At 53.3% G+C, this 19494-nt stretch overlaps 5 protein-coding genes across 5 annotated transcripts, besides 2 other annotated features; 4 read left to right on the top strand and 1 right to left on the bottom strand.

Moving 5' to 3' along the window:
• Window positions 1-9116: 9116 nt before the first annotated feature.
• PODANS_3_4240 (uncharacterized protein) lies at window positions 9117-12164 on the top strand (the record flags this gene model as incomplete). The annotated part of the gene is made up of 3 exons (XM_001909174.1): window positions 9117-9864; window positions 9924-10477; window positions 10551-12164. 3 exons carry the CDS (start codon window positions 9117-9119, stop codon window positions 12162-12164), a joined length of 2916 nt encoding a protein of 971 aa, XP_001909209.1.
• A 1110-nt stretch (window positions 12165-13274) lies between these two features.
• PODANS_3_4230 (uncharacterized protein) lies at window positions 13275-13559 on the bottom strand (the record flags this gene model as incomplete). Its single annotated transcript, XM_001909173.1, has 2 exons — window positions 13275-13488; window positions 13546-13559. The coding sequence occupies 2 exons, from the start codon at window positions 13557-13559 to the stop codon at window positions 13275-13277; spliced, it is 228 nt and encodes a 75-aa protein (XP_001909208.1).
• Window positions 13560-13761: 202 nt separating this feature from the next.
• On the top strand, window positions 13762-14941 carry PODANS_3_4220 (uncharacterized protein; the record flags this gene model as incomplete). Its single annotated transcript, XM_001909172.1, has 2 exons — window positions 13762-14607; window positions 14669-14941. The coding sequence occupies 2 exons, from the start codon at window positions 13762-13764 to the stop codon at window positions 14939-14941; spliced, it is 1119 nt and encodes a 372-aa protein (XP_001909207.1).
• A 219-nt stretch (window positions 14942-15160) lies between these two features.
• Window positions 15161-15328, top strand: PODANS_3_4210 (uncharacterized protein; the record flags this gene model as incomplete). Its single annotated transcript, XM_001909171.1, has 1 exon — window positions 15161-15328. One exon carries the CDS (start codon window positions 15161-15163, stop codon window positions 15326-15328), a length of 168 nt encoding a protein of 55 aa, XP_001909206.1.
• Window positions 15329-15735: 407 nt separating this feature from the next.
• PODANS_3_4200 (uncharacterized protein) lies at window positions 15736-17460 on the top strand (the record flags this gene model as incomplete). Its single annotated transcript, XM_001909170.1, has 5 exons — window positions 15736-15869; window positions 15962-15989; window positions 16081-16426; window positions 16507-17204; window positions 17263-17460. 5 exons carry the CDS (start codon window positions 15736-15738, stop codon window positions 17458-17460), a joined length of 1404 nt encoding a protein of 467 aa, XP_001909205.1.
• A 578-nt stretch (window positions 17461-18038) lies between these two features.
• Window positions 18039-18156, bottom strand: a tRNA (tRNA-Glu).
• A 1073-nt stretch (window positions 18157-19229) lies between these two features.
• Window positions 19230-19309, top strand: a tRNA (tRNA-Asp).
• The last annotated feature ends 185 nt before the right edge of the window (window positions 19310-19494 follow it).

Raw genomic sequence — 19494 nt, 5'->3', positions numbered from 1 at the left:
ATGTTCTCCGTTATTGTGCCTTTCTCGTAAGCACTACCTATCCGAAATGTCCTTGTTTGTTCAGCCCTCATCGATCACAGATACGCTATCCTCAGCTGCTAGCTGTCCATATGAACCAAGGTACCATCTTATTTAGTCCAACTCCTCGGCGATAGGTAAGTACCCACCCCAACGCGCAACAATGGAATCCCAGTGACACGGACACGGGAGAGGGAAACGTGGGATCATATTACCGACCCGGCACACCACGGGGGCTTGTTTTAGTCCGTCGTTCTCGGCGCTCCGGTGAAGGGGGTTTCGGTCCGGGAGCCCCGTGATGATTTCCCCGATCAAGGTACCCAACGAAGCCCGGCTTGGGGAGGGAAGGGGGTGATCTGGTGTTGCTATTCTTGGTCTCTCCTCCCGCCTAGTCAACGAAAGCGTAGATCTCGTCTCTTCCCTCAAGATTCTCATGTGTTCTTTTCATATGTCAAGATTGCCATCGTCCCAAGCCGAATCTGCGGTTGTCGCTCTTTTGTCGGGTCGAGGTGATCGCGAGAATCGACTGCCGGTCACCCAATTTCCCAAATGTCGACAAATGTCGTTTAAACCGACCGTTGAGCTAGGTACCCTGTCGACCACGCGAGAGATCGTATGTAAAATGAGACTTGATCTCCTTTCTTTTCTTTCCTCCGTTTGCCGCACAAACCGGAACCTATCCCGTTCTCTCGGGTCTTGCTTTCTCGCTTCAATCCCTGAGAGTGTCGCGTGTTCAAACATCATGATGAAAAGGCTTCTGGAAGGCGACCCCCTTGACTCCCTGAAAAGAAAATGGAAATGAAGCCCCTCCTCATCATCATCAGTCTTCGATAGGTAACCTTTACCTTACCTTGCCTCTCTGGCGATGTCGCTCTTGTTGCCCCTTGCTTTTCGAGAAACAGGACCGGAATTCCGCTCCTTCGGAGGTTGCATCATCACCAGGAACCAGCAAGTCAACGATTGCGCCAGGGAAATGTGCTGACAGTCACCTTACCGTCCGTCTCAGTCAAGAGTTTATGAAACCCCCGCCCCCGCCCAAGCCAACCATTTACCAACCTACTTACCGCAAAGATCATAAATACACACACGGAAAAAAAAAGAAGAAAAAAAAGATTACTCAGCGGCCGCTTCGGCGGCTTCGTATTCATCTTTCGTGTAAGGTGTTCATGGTGTGGCCGGCAGTAAATACTCAGCGTACCTATGCAACCACCGCCGCCACTGGCCTGGTTCATCATCTTACAGCTCACCTCTCACAAAACTGCAAAGCCATAAAATAAAATAAAAACCAAATTAAACCAATCAATGAGGTCGACCGAGATACCGCTGCCCTCGTCGCCGCCGCCGCCGCCCCCGACACGGGTTACGGGTTACGGGACCACGGCAGCCGACCCCCCGGGGAAATAAAAGGGGAGGAAGGGGGGGGGGGGGCGCGGGAGCATTGTTTAATTCCGTTGCTTCAACTCGGCTTTCGGCGTTATCTCTCACCACACAGCCCGTTGTTCAGCTCGTATCATCAGTCATGGTCAGATAATTTGGAACCAATTTGAGAATATCCTGCGTATGCCAATCACGCAATGCAGTAAAAAAATAAAAAATATAAAAAAATAAAAAACAATCCCAAAAAATTATGGTTTTCACGTTCTTCGCGCCATCGTGATCGTGATTTCTTGAGATACATATCCAAGATTCTCGATCCTCGACGTATGTATAGTCGTCGCCCAAAAAAAAAACAACCGCGGGAACCTCCGGACCTGCCAACCCCAACCCCTCCCACATCCGTCCGTCCGTCCGTCAAACTACCCGAGGATGATGATGATGACCGATCTCTTTGTACATACACACCATCAAAACACTGTGTACATACGGGTAGACTCCGGGCGGCGGCGGTAAGGCACCCGGCACACCGTGTTGTAAACTCGACCGAAAAGAAAAAAAAAGAGGAGCACACACACACACACACCACACAATGAACTGCCGACCAAATAAAAATAATAAAAAAAAGGGTCCGGCGCGATGACGTTTATTTCAATAGACCGTGTGTCGGTCAATATTCGGCGCCGCTTGTCGAAGTCTACAGTGCGGAATCTCGTCCGCTCCTCCTCCTACTAGATAGAAATAAGTCTAGATAGTACACTGTGCGCGAAAAACAAGGGAACAATAACCTTTTTGGTGAATCTCAATGACAAAAAAGTTGTGGATAAAAAAATCCAACCCACCTCCACCGAACCGCCACGCACAAACCCCGGTTCGAGATCTCGCGTTACACAAAATTGTACAAATGCCCGATGCTAGAAACATGGCATTGGACGCAGCGTGGGGGTTGAGAAAAAGTTGGCGGTTGCAGCAAAAAAATGGGACGGTCGGTCGGGGGAGAGAAAAAGAAGCGGGGAGAGAAGCAAAAACCATCAGACAGACAGACCAGACCGCTTTCCACCCCCTTTCCCGACAACAAACATAAACATAACATCGCCCCCTTTTCTTCTGCGACAGCGGCAGTTCGAGCAAAAGAAGGTCACGCGTCCTGTTTGAAACTCTTCTTCCGGCACCCGAGGCGGCTTATTAAGAAATTTTGTGACAGTTGCCAGCCACTGGCTCTCAACAAACCGAAAAGGGAAGAAGAAAAAAGAAAAAAAAGAGACAAGCGGCGATGTGACAAACAGGGTACAAGCCCGGAGCGAACTCCGATGGCAAGGTGTGGACGACTGGGCATGGGTGCGCAGGCGCCGCCATGACTCGAGGGGGCTGGCATTGGTCTTGTAGTCAGCCGAGATCCCAACTATGTTGGATATCGAAGATGGAAATCGTCTTGAAGCAGGGAAAATGCCTTCTTTTCGTCGCTCCATGTCATCGTGACGACGACCAAGTTGAGTGCGCATTTTCATCAAGCGGAGGCTGTGGTGGTGGTGACCGCAGTGTTCGGTACGAAATACAGCCCGTGTATGGTAATACGTGCCCGTTTATTGCCCAGTCACATCTCTCAAGGGTGAGTGAGCAGATATGTGTTTGAGGTGGTGCTTAGCCAGCAACGGCACTGTCGGTCTGCCCTGCCGACCAATGACGCTCTCATTTGCCAGGCTCGTTCTCACCATTGGACGCCAGAACCATTGAATGCCGTGTGAGCTATCACCAGCACATGCTTCTGACCAACTTATTTTCCTGTTGTGCGTCCGCACACTTGGCCGCTTTTCTCTTCGGAGATGGTGTCAAAAAAGCAGGTGAGGAGCCGGGAGCGGGAGCGGCCAGTCTTCTCCGCGGACTATGTTCGGTATTCTGTAGACCTACAGCCCGTTATCTGATCATCTGCCAGACAAATAGCCTTTTTAGTGGCGCGTACCGCGTGTACAGCACATTGTATGTTTTTGGCTTCCTTCAGACCGATGTTGGCGTGTGGTGTGCGGTGAAAAACACATCCCCTTGGCGATCGACGGATGGCGTGGCTTCGAGGACGGCTTACCGTTCTGGGCAGTGCCGCCGACATCGCACCGTTTGCTGTCAAAGGCGCGGGCAGAGAGTGCCGGGGAATGATCGATAGTGATGATATTAAAACCTTCATTTGTTCCACGACTGTCTATGATTAGTAGTGAGGTGACATTGGAATCAAACGGTTCCAGGGTAGAGCAGAATCGTATCTGGAACTCGTGGGGGGACAAGATGGCGAGTGATATCTGGATGTGATCTATCGGCCGGATCTCGGTCCTCAATTGCCGTGAGGTGTTGCCGAAGGTAGGTGTCGTGTATTGACGCATCATTAGGGGCTCTATACTGGTGATGAGCAAGGCATTTCCAGATAAGATGGAATGCTGCTGATACCCAAAAAAAAGAAGATCTCGCTTGCCGGCTTGCCCAGTACCTGGCGTTGGAGCGTGGTCCGCTATTCCGGAGATGAGCACAGGCGGCGGGTGGGATTGCTGCGGCATCTTGCCTGCTTTGAGAGCGGGGGGTGATGATGCAACCATGCCGCCAATTGCCCATCATCTGCTGCGCACCTGTCGTACAAGGCCATGTACAGAGGATCAGTGGGTGAGCAAATTGTTTGCAGCACTGGTGATCTGGAAGAGATTTCTCGCTTGGTACCGGCTTCCAGGAATTCTGGCCGACATAGGACCGCTGGCTACTGATTACACAGCAGCAGCCCTGGCCAACAAGAGAGTCCTACCGAAGGACTGTTTTGTTGTTGAAGGTTGGTGACGGGATTCAACAGTGCTATGATGAGGTGAACTCGTTTTTAGGTTTTGCTCTGGCGTGTCTGGGGTCCCACAGAGTTCGCGCATCATGAACGCCACATTGACCAGGGTTCGACGACGGACGGGACGTGTTGGGTCGGTTTTAACGCCGGGAATGGATACTCGCGCCAATCGTTCGCTGGATTCAGCCAAAAGTTGGGGGAACGAGACCAGATGAGGGGGCCCTTTTTTTTGTGGGCAGCCAGACGGGGAGGCTTGGGACTTGGGAACTTCACCCCGCCATCGATTTCGAGATATGAAAGTCCAATTCGGCCCAACCATGGAACCCAGGGCAGCTCCCTTCCTGTCGACCGTCGACCTTGGGCTCCCCAGTGACAGATGGCTAGCGGTTTACCTAGGTTAGCTTTCCAGTCTGTCTGCGTCGGGTGTCTGTCTGCCTGCCTGGCAGTGGCAGACGACAAGCCACGGACTAAATGACTTGCAACTCGGACCACCACCCCACATGTTGTTTAAGCCAGCACCTCTAGCCGATGGATAGCGCCAGCGGCACTCGAGGTTGGATCTGGCAGGTGTTGTCGTTGTCGTTGCCGTCTCCGTTGCTTTCTCGTGAGGGGAACGCATCCAGGCCTGACTCGCCGGGCGAGCGACGTGGCATGTTGTTGTCGCTGTCGGCTTTTCCCCCGACGCCGATATGAAGGGCGAACAACACCCAGTGCAGGGCTTGGCGTCTGGCTAGGTGGGCGGGCGTTGTGACGTTGTGAGGGTGAGCAAGGCCGGGGGATTGTATCGACCGCAACGGACGGGTGAGGCCGTGATGGCTGTGAGCGTCCCGAGTCGGGAAGAGAATTCAAGGTTGAGGTTTGTGTCCATGATGCGATATGATATTGCTTTTGATATGTGCTGAAGAGATCTTGGTGGAGCTCCCGCGCTTCTAGAAACGCCCCTCAATCCATCGGGGCCATCTCCAATTTTTCCCTTTTGATGTCGCACAGAACCCGCAGGTGTGGGTTCACGATGAAGACCCTCCCAGAGCCTCACGGAGACCGTCCCACCTCGCCCGCCGTCTGCTCCCCTCGGATCGCCCAAAGAGCATCTCCACTCGTCGTTAGTTGATCGATCCCCCTGGAGGGGCCACTTTCACCCGGCGCCGTGCGCGGGATGCCAGGACGCGTCTCAAGTCCAAAGTACCTACCTACCTACCTACCAACCTCCCGTCTTTGGGCTCTTGGGTAGTCAAGTTACAACGTAGAATAATACTCGAGTTGGCGGCTGTCGCGCGCGCGCTAGGAAAATGGGGAAATGTCCAGATCTGTCCAGGCTGTTTCTATTGATCGATGCCTCAAGCGCATTGTGCAGTAGGGACGTTGTAATAAGGCATCGTGGGCTAGAGGATAAACCATCATCCACCAAAGAAAGAGGGGCCAAGAGCCCCGCCATGGCTCGAACGACCCTGAGGCCTGAGGAGTGAGAACCAATGAGTCCCCGTTGGGCGAGTCTGCATTCCATTCCAAAAACACAGGGAAGCTATGCGGTGTTTCAGCGAGAGTGAGAGGATCAGACTTTCTTGACGGTATTCGCAGAAGGTGAAGATTTCCGTCAACACATACGGGACACAGTGCGGCGTCAGCAACACCTAGATGCCAAGCAATGAGCCCCCTCTTTCTCGGCATCAAATTCCTCTGCTTGCCCCCTGCACCGCAACGACAAGCCGAGGCAGAAGTGGAATGGATGGAGAGTGGCAGGGCAGGGATGCATGTCTGGGGCGGTTTCGCGTGCGGCTTTCGCTCACCACCTTGACTCGTGGAGGCTGCACATCATCACACCAATTCAGTCAGGAGCGAGCCACAACCGGACCACAGCGGACATCAAGGGACTCATTCTACCAGTTCATACAGAATGTGGCCGTCTGTTGTTTTGTGAAGGGCAAACGGCACGCTGCACGATTGCATAATATATGCAAGTGCCATGAGCTGACCACCCCGTTGATGATTTGTTGCTTTGCTGCCGCAGACGGGCGTTGGGGGGCTTGGTTGTACGGTGTAGTAATATTACGTGGGACTGTAACCACCACCTCCCACCACAAGAGAGGTCAGATCTCGTTATATTTTCAGGCCGTTGTTGGCTGTCAAGGTGATCGAGTTATGAATGGGAATTCCAAGGAAGAACAGGCACAGCATCCGACAGCCGCTGAGATAACCGAACTACCCGACGGAACCAATGCGGCACAATTCCTCACCGCAAGTTCTGCGACGATTCGGTCGTTCCGCTGTCCACGCCATCCACGCCATCACGGCCTGGGGTCATGGATCTGATGGCTCTCAGACGACCACAACAGCAGAGGGAGAAGCCCGTCTTTCTCGTCACCGAGGCCAGGTGGTGGTGCGTCTGATCCTGTTGGCCGTTGTTGTCATCGTCGTCCAAGAAAGTGCTCAGACTTGGAAAAATCGATAGACAAAAACACCATCGAGAATTTGCCCCCTGGCGGCCGATTATTAACAAACACGGAGATGCCTCTTTGGGTGAGGCGATGGCAGTCATCCCGAGAAGACCGCGTAACAGAAACTGCGAGAGAGAAAAAACCCCCGTGACCGCTCTTGTTGCTGATCTGATCGTCGGCCAGCGAAGACACAAAAGGTGAGGCGAGAAGAAGTGTAGGTTTGATGTTGATGCGGTTCAAGTGTCATCGATATCAGATCACCAGCATATCGAGATAGGGAAAAAAACTACAAGAGAAGTAGCCAGTCATAGCACCGATCCAGCACTTCTTTAAATAATGTCTGTGAGTATTGCCAGTGGACCACCCCTTTTGGACAAAAAGTACAGGATTACGAATCCGCGTATTTCCAATACATTCAAACATGTTGGCGGGTTGTGGGCGGTAACTTCGGGATTGGTGGCGGCGTCGTCGTTTTCGTAAAGAGCACACAGTACAAACCGAAAACGTCACAGACAGCAGGCGGCGATGCTTTTGGCATAGTGCCCATCTCCTGTGATACCTGTCTGGGCTAGTGTTTCCGCGAGACTGGAAGGCCCTCCGCTCCCGTCGACTTCCGTTTGGAAACATGGCCATTATCCAACTTGTGATGAGTGGATGCTGGAAAAGCACGCATCAAGTTATCAACACCACGGCATGGAATGGGCAAATCTTGCCGCTAGATAAAACAGCCAAGGTCCTACCAGTCTGATCACATCTTGGACTGCGGATGGCGTCTGGACCTTCAACGCCACGTCTCGGGCCTAGAGCTCGATGGCATTTCGTATCAACATTGGCTGTCCATGGCGGTCCTTTGGGCGTCGCTGGTTGCCGTTTTGAAGCATCACATGTATCGGCAACCACCCTACTGGACACCACCCAACCAGTGTCCTTGCTCGGAGCGTGGTTCCTCCCAGCCCAGTCCCTGCCTCTGCTATCCCACCTCAGACCACTTGCCAAGGACGTCCATTTGACCACCACCACAGGTCCCTGTCGCTACCGCCTGCCGCCCAAGTACGCCGTGCATGCCGCACTGTATTGATGAGGTCACCGCCCAGCCCTCGTCCGTCGAGTCGCTTTGTTGCAAAAATTCAGACATTTCGGATGCGGTACCGGGACATTCTGTAACAGGCGGGCAATTCATATGTGTAGAGGTGAGGGCATCTTCATGGGAGTAGTATTTGTAGTCTGCTGATTCAACAGAATCTCGGAGTAAGCAAACTTTATTCCTCGAGATGAAGTAAATGGCTTTTGCCCAAGTCCGGGTACGAGGGGCAAGCCAAGGTGTGTGCGAGTAGGTAGAAACACGCTTCCGGTCTTTTTACATGGCCGCCAAAACAGAGCAGGACCAAGGGGACGTGACTTGCCTCTTGTAACTGTATTTTTTTATTCTTATTTTTTCAGTTCTTTCTTCACTTTGCTCCCCTGGGCATTTTTACCCTGCCACCTGCCAAAAGATACCGCCAGACGCAAGTCAAGTCTCTTTTCTTTTTACCTGAGTGCCGGTCCCCATTCCCTTCCCTTGTTTTTATCCACTTTCACTTCTTTTTTCCCTCGTCCACATCCTGTCTGCGTGACTGCCCAAACCAAAGCAAAAGCACAGCAAAGCAAAGCCCTTTCTCTTTCCCTCGCCAGCGTCGAATATCCAAAGACCTAATCGACTCGCACAATTGGGTTTCATCAAACTCGCTCCCCACCGCTCAAAAGGCTTGATTTCCGGACGATTCTCCATATTTCACCTGGGAAATTTTGGGAGGACCCTCCACCATTGCAATCCCACAATTCCCACAATCCCAGCTCGGTCCCCACCAGGCTGCTCCCAGGAGGTACCCAACGGCTGCCAGCCAGGAACTGTATAACCCACCCACTGCCCGCCGGCCGCCATCAGCAAGTACCTGACAGCTCCCCTCACACACCACCCCCCCAAAACCCAAATCCAGCAGCACAAAAAGAGGCAGTCTCCACCCGACTTTCCACTCAAACCTCTCCATTTCTCTCCACTCACCACATCTTTTTCCTTTGAGCCTCAACTTTCCGCTTAAGGTAGGGTATTCTCCACCCACGAGCACCACCACCACCGACACGCGCCAACCTTTGACGACGACGCATCATCGCGACAATTGTTGCACAGCCAGATCACCGTCCGGCGCATTGCATCTGACCTTCCATCAGAAGCCTGTCGTCCCGGTTCCGAGTCCTGCGACAGCCGACAAAGGAACAAACAGCTCTTGCTGCCTGCACCCTTCTGCCCAAGCGAGAGCGCGCGCCGACTGAGGCATATCATCACCCCCCGTGCACACGACGCGTTGTTGCATCGCCCGTCCTCACGAGTAGCACCGACTACTCTTCCCCCAACGCGCGCAAAAGAGCCCTTCGACGCCCCCCAAGGCCTCGGATGATTATTCTGTGCTCGCCACTTTAAGGTATTTGTGTGACGGATTATGGAAGGTCTGCCAAACGGCTCGGCGAATGTCATAAACACGTCGACGGCTTCGTATTCCTCTCAGCCAGCCGTGTCACAGCATCCCATCCAGCAGCAGCACCAGCAGCAGCACCACTCCACGGGCCTCCCTCCGCAGACCCTGCCGCCGCTCCAACCCAGCCATCCGGCTATGCAACAGCCTCCTTACGGGAACTATCCCCACGGTTCTCGGACGCCTTCCGCTCCCAATACTCCCGTCACCAACAACATGACCAGTTACCCGCCTCCGCCCAACCAAAGTGCTGGACGCGGCGCTGGAAACTACCCCATGATGAACAACAGCTATCCCACTCAGGGCTATCCCGCCAGCACCTCCACCATGATGCCGAACACCACGGCCGCTGCCGCGCATCCTCAGCCAATTGCCCCGGCCCCATCTTCGGCCGGCGCCCGGGCTCCACCTGTTCTCCGCCCGATGCCGGCTAGCGGAATGCCGCAGGCTGGCATTAGCTCCCCCTACGTTCAGAGCCCCATGATGGGCCAGAACGGCATGCTGCCCGAGGGTGGCGACCAGCCGACTCACGTTGTCGGTTCCCAGGGCCGCAGAGGCATCCTCCCTAGTGCTCCGGGCCGGCCTGCCGCTCCTGCTCCTGGCACCACCGCCAAGAACCCGATCCCCCAGAAGGATGCGGACGGCAAGTTTCCTTGCCCTCACTGCACCAAGACCTATCTTCATGCCAAGCATCTGAAGCGTCATTTGCTCAGACGTAAGTTGACTCGACTGAAAGCTCTGTGACGTGTCCTGTAGCCTAACGTGTATTCGTAGACACCGGCGATCGCCCCTACATGTGTGTCCTGTGCCGCGACACCTTCTCGCGTAGCGACATCCTCAAGCGTCACTTCATCAAGTGCTCGGTTAGACGTGGCAACCCTACGGGTGCGAGCCATTTGTCTCACCCGCAGGCGCACGTCAAGAAGAATGCTGCTGCTCAGCAGAAGGCCATTGAAGGTGAGGTGAACCACATGAATGGCATGCCCAGCATTCCGGGTGACGGAATGGTGCAGCATCCATTTGGCCTGATCTCTGCCCCCGAGGCCATGACCAACATGGCCAACGATCAGAATCAATTGTCGAGATCGAGCAGCATTAACCGAATCGAAGACGCCAATCGCGATAGGAGAAGCATGACTGGGTCTGTCATGGGCGCGTCGACGCGTCCTGGCAGCTTTGACCAGACTTATACCGGCGGCGACGTTTCGAACAACATGACGGCCAACATCAACCCCCAGCTGGCGAACTACAGCATGCCCCAGAACGGGACCGGCATGCCCTTCCTCGGCGGCCAGGGCGGCGACCAGTGGGCGCAGATGTTCTCACAGGCAGGTGCGAACCATCCCACACCCCATTTCATATCTCTTCATTAATGTGTGGAAAGACCTAACTTGCGAACAGGAGAAGGCGACCGCGGCCAAGCCCGATCCTAACTCTGGCTCTGCGCGAGCGGTTGGCATCATTCCGGGCGACACAGCCACCGACTCGTCGACGTTCCCCTCATGGGGAATTCCGCCCTCGTATCCTGACGCCTATCACCACCTGTCCCGCAGAATCATCGAGTTTTTGTGCCCCACCTCTGATCCCACTAACCCCACTGCCCAACTCGTCAACCATCATTTCCAGCCCGACAACATTCGACATTTCTTGGAACAGTATACCAACTATCACGTGCACTTTGCTACCGTCCACATTTCCACGTTCCGCGCCCTGGACGCCTATGTCGGCCTTTTGGCTGCCATGTGCATCGTAGGCGCGTGCTACTCGGACCGAACCCCCCCAGACAACATTCGGGAGATTATGGAAGTGCTCAGGACCTCGTTTGAAAGCTCATCTCTTTTGTTCAGGGCTTCACTGGCTCAGGATGAGGGATTTGCGCAAACCTATGACTGGGCATCTAACTCGGCCCTGGAAGAGTTCCAGGCAATCGCACATGTTCTAGTTTTGTTTACCTGGCACGGTACCGCAGCCCAACGCCAGAAAGCTCGGCGAATTTGGCCTCTAATTGCCAATCTGGCTCGCAAGGCTGGATTGCTACACCTTTCGCAAGGAGAATCGTCTTTCAGTCCTCTCCACCAGTCAAGCTTTGCCTCGCAAAACTTCCCAGTTTCGCAGTTTGATTGGCAACGCTGGGTGGGCCAGGAGGCTCGTGTCAGAACTATGTATCTTATTTTCATCTACGACGCGGCTTTGGGGCTCTATTTCAACTGCGGTCCCGAGTTCACCCCATTCGATCTTCGGCTCCCTCTCCCTGCGGATGACGCAGCGTGGGAGGCGAGCAACGCGGTTGAGTGTGCTGAAGCTCTGGGGCTCTGCGGGCCTGCAGCTGCCGAAAGACGAAATCCCGATGGCACTCGACGTACGACACAACCCGAAATGCGCATGGTTCTCAAGGCGTTGCTCGACAACAGCTATCGAGTTTTGCCGGGGTCGACCAATCTCTACGGAAAATTCATTCTTATTCATGCCCTACTCGACATCATGAGACAGGTTCAATTGGAGGGCAGGAATGCCATCAGTCGATCTAGCACCCCTTTGCCGACCAACGCCTGGTTTGTGGATGCGCAAGGAAGCTCTGTTCCGCATGGTAGTGGTCGCACGACTCCCACGGATATTGCTGCGAACCTTGTCGATCCGCAGACTTTGAAGACGTTGATAACGGCTTTGGACAAGTTCAAGGCAAACTGGGATCATGACATGGCGGTCCAGTTCCCTCCATCGGCCGCGGCATATCTTGGACGGTATGGATTCTGCAGGGACGGCATCCATTTTTACTGGCTGGCGACCCATCTTTTGAGGACAACACGGCACGTCGATCTCGTTATGAACCCCGATCAACGATTTGCGCGCGTCATCCACATGCTAAAGTCGGTCAAGAATTGGGTTCTTACAGACGGGGCTGCGCGGGGGGAGGATATGGGATCAGTGGGGGACATCGATGAGGCCTACGGGGTGGTGGACACGACACTGGACATGACTCAACTATTCAGGCGTCTTCCCTATACGACGAGGTAGTCACTCGTCCGGAAATGCAACTCGGTAGCGGAGAAAAAGAGAGGAATATCCGCATGATAGCGACCCAGTGTGCTGGGCACCGCTCAACAAACTGCATCAACGGCGTTTTAATGCTCATTTTGCTTTCTCACAGTCAATGGGGTGGTCTCGTTTAGTCTTGTATTCATGGTTTTTCCTGCGGTTTCTCTGTGCTTTTTTCCTCTCTTTTGTGTTTTGCGAGCTGAAAGTGGGTTTTCCGAGCTTATGATGATCTGGGTGTTCCTCTCCCTCCGATACACGCACGGGTGACACATCCCCCAAAAGTTTCGATTCCCCCTCCGTTTGCATCAGATCGGTCACAAACTCGGCGGTTTGCAGTTTGCATTTTCTACAGACGTGGATGGTGGGCTTGGCGGTGTGGGCGTCTTCAATTGATCAATGCGGATGGTTCATCAAATTCTTAGATTTCTATCTCTTTTTTTCCTCGTCTGTTTTATGGAGTGTGTTATGGGGTGGCGTGGCTTTGCATTAGACAAGTTTTTATTCTTCCCAGAATTCTCACCTGCAACGAACGATCGAACGAACATAGACTGGGGGATGGGGGGAGGGCAATAAGCGGGTGGGGAGTGGAGGATGGGTAGATGGATGACGGAGGATGAGGGAATAGATGCTGCTGTGAACATGGTCAGTAAACAAGTTCCCTGGAGTGGGGAGGGATGTAAAAAAAATTAATGATAAAAAAGTTGAATGGGAGGGTGGGAAAAGTCAAGGGAAGGGTTTGAAAAGGGGATGATGGTTGTGGGGAGGTTGAAATGGGCGAAGAGTGGGAGTCGAAAAGGAAAACTGGCTGGACAACCATTGTACATCATGTCAGAACATATTTACATACGTTTTTACTTTAGAAGCGGAGGTCAACAGAGCGGAAGGGTGTGAGTTGTTATAAGGGAGTTTCTTGTGCAAGAACGATGTGTGGTAGAGTGGTGATGGTGTCTCTGAGAAAACAAACAACTGAAAGCAGGCCTGTCCAACACCACGACTTGGATTCCCTGCGAAGATTTCAAATGAGCAAGCGCTGGCTGGGTATTTGTGTATAAATTATTTATTTGTTGTATTTTCAGCACCTGCCGGACATCATTGCGTTGGTGATGTTGATGAGGAAGGCTTTTCCCTCGGTACAGAGTGAATCTTTGGAATCATCTTGTCGAGCTCGGCCTTGTCCTGCTCGGTGGGGGTGTAGCCCAGCTTTTCCTCTGCCTTGTCTGAGAGCTTGAGACCGATGAGGCCCCAGGCGAGGAGGCCGAAGCCGACGCCTAGTCTGGCTCTGGGGGAAAGGCCTTGGTAGGTTCTTTTGGAGACGTTAGTGGATGTGGTGTTTGAGGGAGGGGAAGGGGATGGGACGTACTGGAGGAGGGTCATCTTTTTGCTTTTGTCTTTCAAGGATTAAACAGACGGTGTATCGTGCAGTCGGCGTCGTGCTGAAGTGGTGATGGCTTCAGGGCGATGGCGGTGGAAATAATATGCAAATATCCAGTTTCAAAGCACTCCGTATGCACCTATTGGGTGGGATGGATTTCAACGAGAGAGCGGAAGTTCCCGTTTGACATATTTCCACCGCTGGATGGGAAGGCGCTCGGACCACCCAAATTTTGAAAGTGGTAGTTTCTCAAGCAAGCCAGCTCCAAGTTCAGCAGCGGCTTTTGCTTTGCTCGTGGGGACCTTTGTGACCACCGCCACGACCACCGACCGCTCGACCCAAGCCAGTATACAGCGTCGACGTCGGCCAGGGGACGAAAGTTGGGACTGCAGTCATTTCATTCCAGCTAGAGGAGGGAGGAACCCGAAACCACACAAACACGAACTACCTACTACTTACTACCACCGGCGAACAACCTCTCGAACCGAACGGTATATCACCACCACCATGGCCACCGCCGCCGCTTCAGCTGTCCGCCCCTCCCTGGGCGCAGCCTTCAAACTCACCCCCTCCCCCTCCTCCGTCAGGATATCTCACCAACTGGTATCCCTAACCCGCCCCATGTCCACGACCGCCCCCCTCCTGAAAAGACACACCTACCCCGGCGCGCGCTCCAACAAGGACATGTCCAAATCGCGCGGGCAGTCGGCCCTCCGCCGGACCGGTCTCCGCTGGAGGCTCTCCATGTCCGACGACCCGCTCCCCAAGCCTCGATCCCGCGAGGAGCTGCCTCCTGTCGAGGTCGACCCTGATCACGGGCTGTGGGACTTTTTCCCCAACCGGGAGACGGTGGCGGCTTCGCCAGAGGATGACATGAAGCATGGGCGGGGGTGGATGGTGGAGGAGCTGAGGGGGAAGAGTTGGGAGGATCTGCATAGGTTGTGGTGGGTTTGCGTGAAGGAGCGGAACAGGATTGCGACGGGGGCGTGGGAGAGGGAGAGGGGGAAGATGGGGTTTGGGAAGAGCGAGGCGCAGGGGAGGGATAGGGAGGTGAGTTTATCTTGTTGGTGGGAAAGGGAGGGGGGGAATGTGTGTGCTAATGAGAGAATAGGTTCGGGTTACGATGCGCGGTATTAAGCATGTGTTGACGGAGAGGTTTTATGCTTGGGAGGATGCGGTTAAGTTGGCGGAGAGTGATCCTGAGATTGATTTGAGTGGGAAGGGGAGAGCTTTCACGCCGAGGGAGTTCCTTGAGGAGGAGGCTGCTGAGGCCAAGGTTGTGGATTACCTTGTTGAGGAGGAGGCTGCTGAGGTCAAGGCTGAGGAGAAGGCTGTGGTACCACCACCAGAGACGAATGTTCAGGGCGAGGCGGCGAAGTTATAAGGGAGAGGTTATACCCTGTGTATCAACAGCAACACAAAAGACACCACCGCAACCACGAGTTAAAAGGCCGTTGAACCGATGTATACAGATGGATGGACGTCATCATCGGGTTTCTTCTTGTACAGATAGTGTATTTGAACCTCTAGACAAAAAGATATTATTGTGATGTGAAGTCGTCTGGGTCGGCAAGTTTGATGGCTTCCAGGTGCTAAATGAGCCATGAGCCGAGACGAGGGACCTAGACCGCCTGTCCTTTCAGCGTCGAATCAAAAGACGCCATGGTGCTTGATTAGCTCAAAGGAGACCCCAGAATGCGGGGCTGCCACTCGCCGCCCCTCCTCCCCACCAAGAGGCGAGCGACAGCAAGCAACCTCCCCCTCCCCCTGATGAATGACAACCTAATATTAAGCCCAACATCGAGAAACCATCTGGCCAGCTGCTAATAAGCTCTTGCCAGCCCATCAAATTTCCACCGTGATCTCGGCCCTTGTTTTGTTTCCTGTTCTTCTTGACTTGCAATCTTGTGGGAAACCCTTTTGTTCTTTGGGAGCTGTCACGGTCCGTCCGTCATCTATCTTTAATAGGGAATATAAGTTCGACCCACCTGCCCGCTCAAACCCCCCCCCCCTTCGAGCTGCTTTAGCTTGCCCACCTGCCAGACCAAACACACACGCCCAAGCTACCTACCTGAAAGGCCGCCCATTCTCCATTAAACTTTAACTTATCCATCTATCTCTCCATCCAACAAGAAACGAAAACCGATTTTTAGAGAAGCAGACAGAAAAAACGCAAGCATGGCTGAAGAGATCGCCCCAGAGTACGATGTCATTGTGCTGGGCACCGGCTTGACCGAGTGCATCCTGTCTGGTGTGCTCAGTGTCAAGGGGAAGAAGGTGTTGCACATTGACCGCAACGACCACTACGGCGGGTGAGTTTGTTGTTGTTGCCCCTTGGGTTTGTTTCTGTATTCGAGAAAAAGAACCGTTGAGCTTACGAACGCGCGCCCCCTTTTTTGAATAGTGAGGCTGCTTCGGTTAATCTTGAGACGGTATGCATTCTTTTCTTTTCTATCACCTAATCCGTCTGCTGCTGTTATTGTAGGCTGTTGAGGTCGCTAACATGTTCCTCGACAACAATAGCTCTACAAGAAGTATGGCAACTACACCAAGGGCACCGAGCCCTGGAAGGAGTACGGCCGCCTGAACGACTGGAACATCGACCTCGTCCCCAAGTTCCTCATGTCCTCGGGCGAGCTTACAAACATCCTTGTCTCGACCGACGTCACCAGATACCTTGAGTTCAAGCAGGTCGCCGGCAGCTACGTCCAGCAGGGTGCGGGAAGCAAGGCGACTGTTGCCAAGGTCCCCTCGGATGCCGGCGAGGCTCTCAAGTCGCCCCTGATGGGCATCTTCGAGAAGCGCCGCATGAAGAGCTTCATTGAGTGGGTTGGCCAGTTCGACCTCAAGGACTCTGCGACACACAAGGGTTAGTTATGGTCACAAGGGGGAACAAACATCGGGTGGTGCAAGACATTTTGGCTGACAAGCAGTGATAACTCCCCCCAGGCCTCAACATGACCACCTGCACCATGAAGGAGGTGTTTGACAAGTTCGGCCTCGAGGCCACGACCAAAGACTTCATCGGCCACGCCATGGCTCTCTACCAGACCGACTCGTACCTCGACAAGCCCGGCGTCGCCCCCGAGGCCATCGAGCGCATTCGTCTGTATGGCAACTCGGTCGCCCGCTACGGAAAGTCTCCCTACATCTACCCCCTCTATGGCCTCGGCGAGCTCCCCCAGGGTTTCGCCCGCCTGTCGGCCATCTACGGCGGCACCTACATGCTCAACACCAACGTCGACGAGGTGGTCTACGAGGGCGACAAGGCGGTCGGCATCAAGGCCACCATGACCAACATCGAGCCCGAGATGAAGTTTGAGACCAAGGCCAAGATCATCATTGGCGACCCGAGCTACTTCCCCAACAAGGTCAAGGTTGTGGGACACGTACTGAGGGCCATCTGCATCCTGAAGCACCCGTTGGCGAACACGAGCGACGCGGACTCGGCTCAGCTGATTATTCCCCAGAGCCAGGTCGGCCGCAAGAATGATATTTACATTGCGGTTGTGTCGTCGGCGCACAATGTCTGCCCCAAGGGGTACTGGATCGCGATTGTGTCGACCATTGCCGAGACGTCGGCCAATCACCATTTGGAGCTGGCGCCGGGGATTGAGAGGTTGGGCAAGATTGAGGAGCAGTTTATGGTTTGTTTTGTCTCTTGCCGCTGTTTTGTTAGGACGAAAACACTGACTGATGTAACAGGGTCCCCCCATTCCCCTCTATGAGCCCCTCGAGGACGGCACCAAGGACAACATCTTCATCTCCAAGAGCTATGACGCTTCTAGCCACTTTGAGACGACCACGGATGACGTCAGGGATATTTACCGCCGTTTGGCGGGCGAGGAGTTGGTTGTTGAGGGTTTGAGGGAGGGTATTCAGATTGAGGGCGGTGATCAGTAAGCTGGGGGAAGAAGATGGGGTGAGGTAGATGGGTAGGATATTTTTCTGCCAGTGGGGAGGGGGGCATTGATGAGGAGGATTGATATGTGATTAGTTCTGGGTCTTTTTTTTCTGAAACGTACAAGCAAGCAATACACAAAGAGTTGAAAACCTTGTGGAGGGTGGGGGGTGAGGTGTGTATGTGTGTGTATGTGTGACCGTGTTGAGATGGAAAGGGGAGGTGTGGGGGTGTATGATTGTGAGGGCTGGGGGTCTTATAATTGTCTTGCTGGCATTGAAGTATGTCTCTTTTTCGAAATTGCCAGAGTGTGATGAGGGAGGGGTGGATGGGAGGTTTAAAAGGACAAACTAATTTGGTCGATTCCACAAATGAATGAATGAGAGGAGGTTGTTGTTGTTGATGATTTGTTTTTCTGGTGGTGGTGCCCTCTTCAAGCTCGTCTCAAGATGGCCACAAAAAGGGGCCGCAATGGAGATGCGTTGGCAGTGTCGATACCCATGCGAAAAGAAAGATAGGCAAGTGCCTACATGCCCGGCAAAAAATTGACACAGCAGGAAAAAATAAAAGCAAAAGAAGATTCCCACACCGGGGTTTGAACCCGGGTCTCCAGGGTATTAACTGTGCGGCTCTCTGCTAAGAAGCGTAAGGAGAGAGGAGGTGAAAACCTGACATGCTAACCACTACACTATGTGGGAGTTTATTTGTTGGAAGGGCGTGAGGGAAGGTGGTATATATTTGGGTGAGAGAGGAAGGAAGCAGGGAGGGACAAGAGGTGGGAGGAAGGAGCGGTTGATTGCTAGGAAGGAACGGTTGACTGCTAGGAATGAGCGAGGGGGGTTGGGTCGTCAGAGAGTCAGGGAAGAGGCTGTCCAGCTAGTAAGGTAAGTAACGGTAAGAGTTTGTTTTGGGTCGGTTTGATAGCTTTGTGTACCTGCTTTATGATGAATTTCTTACATGGGTCAAGGAGAGAGAAGCAGAGAGAGCGGCGGAGTGATCAAGGCGGGCGCCCACATTGTTTGCGACTTGGTCCACGATGCTTGACTGCGGTACCATGAGGGGTGAATGGTCCGTCATAAGTTTAGATGCAGTAGATTCTCTCTTTCTTAACACATTGAAGTGTAGACATGGTTGCAATGTCAAGTCTTCCATCATCACCCACAGACTCTTCTGCCAACTAACACACAGGCGAAAGCAGATGTGTAATTCAACCAGAGAACTACATCGTGTCCCCAAAACAGACAGACATCAAACATGCAAAGTCGCGGTGTAGCTACCGACTCGAGGGGTTGCTGCGCTCGGCAATTGTTAATAAGTGGTGGATGACTTTGTGTTATCAGAACTATGAGACGATATATGCTCACTCCAGCTCGAGAGCTAGCCATCATCGACCCTAACGATAGCCTTGGACCAATGCGCTCAACGCCAAGATATGTATCGTAAATACCCGCATTGCAACCTACATTTCTATATTGCTGTAAAGTGTCTGGCAGGCGATGGAGTTTAAACTCTCCCTCGAGACGGCAACACGTACACACTGTTCCTTCACACTGCGATAGCCTAGCATCACACCCCCGGGCGAGCATACCTTACATGCTCGAAAAAACCCACAGATGCCAGGTTCAGCTTCAGCTGTTCTATCCCCCAGTGCTGGTGAAAGGGGGATTGACCATGCCGAAGAGGGTGTGCAGCATCCTCCCCAATGTCATTGATATACCCTCCTCTCGGAAATCCTCCCATCCAATCTACGACAAGTGCCAACACTTGTAAATCTTCCGTAGTATAGTGGTCAGTATGTGAGCTTGTCATTCAACAACGCTCGAGACCCGGGTTCAATTCCCGGCGGGAGAGATTACTCTGATCCATCATCTTTTTGCCCTTTTTACCCCCTTTTCCTTGCCTCTTTTCCATACCCCACCAACATCCCTTTAACATGCCTCAATTTCGCAGCCGACCCCCTCATATCTGATATTTCTTAGTCAAATCCCATTCAGAAGGCAGGGAGAATCCAAAGCTGTAGCCTCGCTGATGGAGCC

The sequence above is a fragment of the Podospora anserina genome, chromosome 3 (genome assembly GCF_000226545.1).
Source record: "Podospora anserina S mat+ genomic DNA chromosome 3, supercontig 2".
NCBI classification, from domain to species: Eukaryota; Fungi; Ascomycota; class Sordariomycetes; order Sordariales; family Podosporaceae; genus Podospora; species Podospora anserina.
This window is presented reverse-complemented; position numbering and strand designations above follow the sequence as displayed.